Consider the following 2,698-nt stretch of genomic DNA (forward strand, 5'->3'; position numbering starts at 1 on the left):
CATCTTCCGCTGGGTGCTGCCTGGAAATCTTCCTGCGCGCTGTGCAAGGCTCTGGGAATTGGCGTGGGATCACATTTTATCCACACGTCTCTTAACCACAGAGCCATGCTGCTTTAATTCAAAACTTATTACAGATCGCCCGTTTTTCTCAAGGGCAAACTGAAAACAAATAAAATAATTACCGATGTCCCCGGCCAGCGCGATGGTTTGGGTCGCAGAAATATTTTCCAGTTGGCTTAGCTGCAATTCCTGATTACTACTGGTTGCTTTTACAGAAACGTAAATGATGCAGTTTTTGTTTATAGGGTGAATTTTGATCTTTTCGGCTTTGAAAAGCCGGTTCTGGGCAGCGGGGCGGGCCCGGAGCAGGGGCGGGGCGGGGCGGGAAGGGAAGGAAGGGGAGGGGGAAAGGAAGGGAAGGGAAGCGATGGCGGAGCTGCGGGAGGCTCTGGAGCGGCGGCTGCGGGACCTGGGCATCGCCACCGTCACCGCCGAGCACCCCCAGGTACGGCACAGCCCGGGATCCGGGAGCAAAGCCCTGGCTTGTGGCACAAGCACCGATGCGGAGGTTCTGGATCCAGCCCCTTTCCCCCCGTGGTCTGAGGAGATCCGAGATGCTTCCCAAGCTTTTCCTGGCTCCCGGTTACACGCCACGTTATTCCAAGTGTGTGGAGCCGCGAACGGGAGCGCTCCCAGCTCCCGTTTAAAACAAAGATTCCGAAAAGTGTGCCGGAGCAGTTCGTCACATTTTTTATTCTGTTAAAACTCCTTCGTGAAAGGGTACAGCTTTTAGGCCGAGTAGGACATTCAGTTTTCCAAATATTTATCAAAAGGTAGTGGCAGCACAGGGCTGGGAGTCTAATGGGACACTGCTGCTGTTTTCCAGGTGTTCACTGTGGAAGAAATGATGCCCCACGTCCAGCACATGAAAGGAGGTCACAGCAAAAACCTGTTTCTTAAAGACAAAAAGAAGAAAGGCTTCTGGCTGGTGACGGTGCTGCACAACAGGCAGGTCAATTTAAACGAACTCGGTAAAAAGCTGGGCGTGGGAAGCGGAAACCTGAGGTTTGCTGATGAAAATGCCATGCTGGAAAAACTGGGAGTGGGCCAGGGCTGCGCCACGCCGCTCGCCCTCTTCTGCGACCAGGGAGATGTGAGGCTGGTGCTGGACGCTGCCCTGCTCCAAGGGGGCCATGAAAAGCTGTATTTCCATCCAATGACAAATTCTGCAACCATGGGACTGAGCCCCGAGGACTTCCTGAGGTTTGTGAGATCAACAGGCCACGAGCCCATCGTCGTGCACTTCGATGAAGACATTAAGTAGAGGAAGTTCCTTTTTCTGTTACTGGTGAAAAATCTCCTTACAAATAAAACTTGGGGAAAAAAAAATGGCTTACTCCTTTTTCAGTTGTTTCAGTTATGGAAGTTTGTATTGTATAATCTGGTGAGAAAAAATACTGCCTTTCAATTATTAGAAATTTAGCAATGTTCTTAAGAAGACATTCTGCAACCTACCACTAAGTAACTAGTAAGTAGAAAAGGCATTATTTAAACACTATGATAGTCTTTGTCAGTAAAAGGATAAAACTAGAATTTCCCAGGCATGAAGGTTTAAACTTGACATCACTAGGAAAGAACAAATTCCAAGGTGTAGATCAATACTCCCAGGACAGAGTGACTGTCCCTGCACCCATTTATGCCCAACAACACATTGCTTACTTTTTATTCTTTTTTCCTAAAAATACAACTCACCTACACTACAAGAGATGCTTTTGATTGTCATTTTTCAATCCTGGTGTGCTGAAGACAGAAGCAGCAGGAACTCCCTCAAGTGCAGTAAACATCCCATGGCAACGAGCACCCCCCAAAACCCAGAGCCAGGGGAGCAGTGAGAGAGGGCTGGAATCTGGGGGTGATGGGGGCAAAGGCTTTTGGATGCAGCCCAAGGAAAATGCCAGCACAAACAATGCCACTGGGGCAAGAGCATCAGCACAGGCTGGGATGAACTGAAACCAGAACTGCAGGAGAATGAATTAAAAACATGTAGGATTTGTAATCAACAAAATGAACAACTACTGAGTATGAAAAATGATCATCTACACTAAGGCAAATTGCTTCCCTCACAGCCTTACCATGGTTTCCTTCACCTGGAAGGATGTGGCAGTGCCTCAGTGACAGAACCCCTCACCACACAGCAGCTCTGACACACACAAACCAACCCCACCTATCCTGGAAGTCATGTCCAGTGGGAAAGAAGTGACCAAAAAAATGCTGCAGCTGTAGGAAGCGTCACTAGATGCCCAGATGTGATTTTCTAGACTGAAGGAACATCTGGTATTTAGGAATACTGGGTTGATAAATGAGCTCTGCACTGACAAATGCACCACTAAATTAGCTCCACATTGATACATTAGCATTTTAAAGTAATATTTATCTTTCTCTCTCTGCCATTCACTCTCCCTCCTCAGTTTTTTCTTTGTGGTACCCCAAAATAACCCACAAAAAGAGTATTAGACTTGCCTTGCCAAGGTTTTAAAATGTGACAAATTGTTTGAAGGATGTGCACAATCCTGGAATCTGCACTGCCTAAAGTGGGACTAACTTCATTCTCAGAAGGGATCCTGAGACTCATCTCAGCAAAAATAACTACCAGGCTTCATATACTACATTTGGCAAATCTAGAATGATTTCTTTTTGC

The 2,698-nt window shown here is 47.1% G+C and overlaps 1 protein-coding gene across 1 annotated transcript; it reads left to right on the forward strand.

The window, feature by feature from the left end:
• The first annotated feature begins 416 nt into the window (after window positions 1–416).
• On the forward strand, window positions 417–1,377 carry LOC116994797 (prolyl-tRNA synthetase associated domain-containing protein 1-like). The gene is made up of 2 exons (XM_033056736.2): window positions 417–505; window positions 887–1,377. The coding sequence occupies exons 1-2, from the start codon at window positions 428–430 to the stop codon at window positions 1,322–1,324; spliced, it is 516 nt and encodes a 171-aa protein (XP_032912627.1). The 5' UTR covers window positions 417–427; the 3' UTR covers window positions 1,325–1,377.
• Window positions 1,378–2,698: the final 1,321 nt, after the last annotated feature.

Source organism: Catharus ustulatus, chromosome 3 (assembly GCF_009819885.2).
Source record: "Catharus ustulatus isolate bCatUst1 chromosome 3, bCatUst1.pri.v2, whole genome shotgun sequence".
Lineage (NCBI taxonomy): Eukaryota > Metazoa > Chordata > Aves > Passeriformes > Turdidae > Catharus > Catharus ustulatus.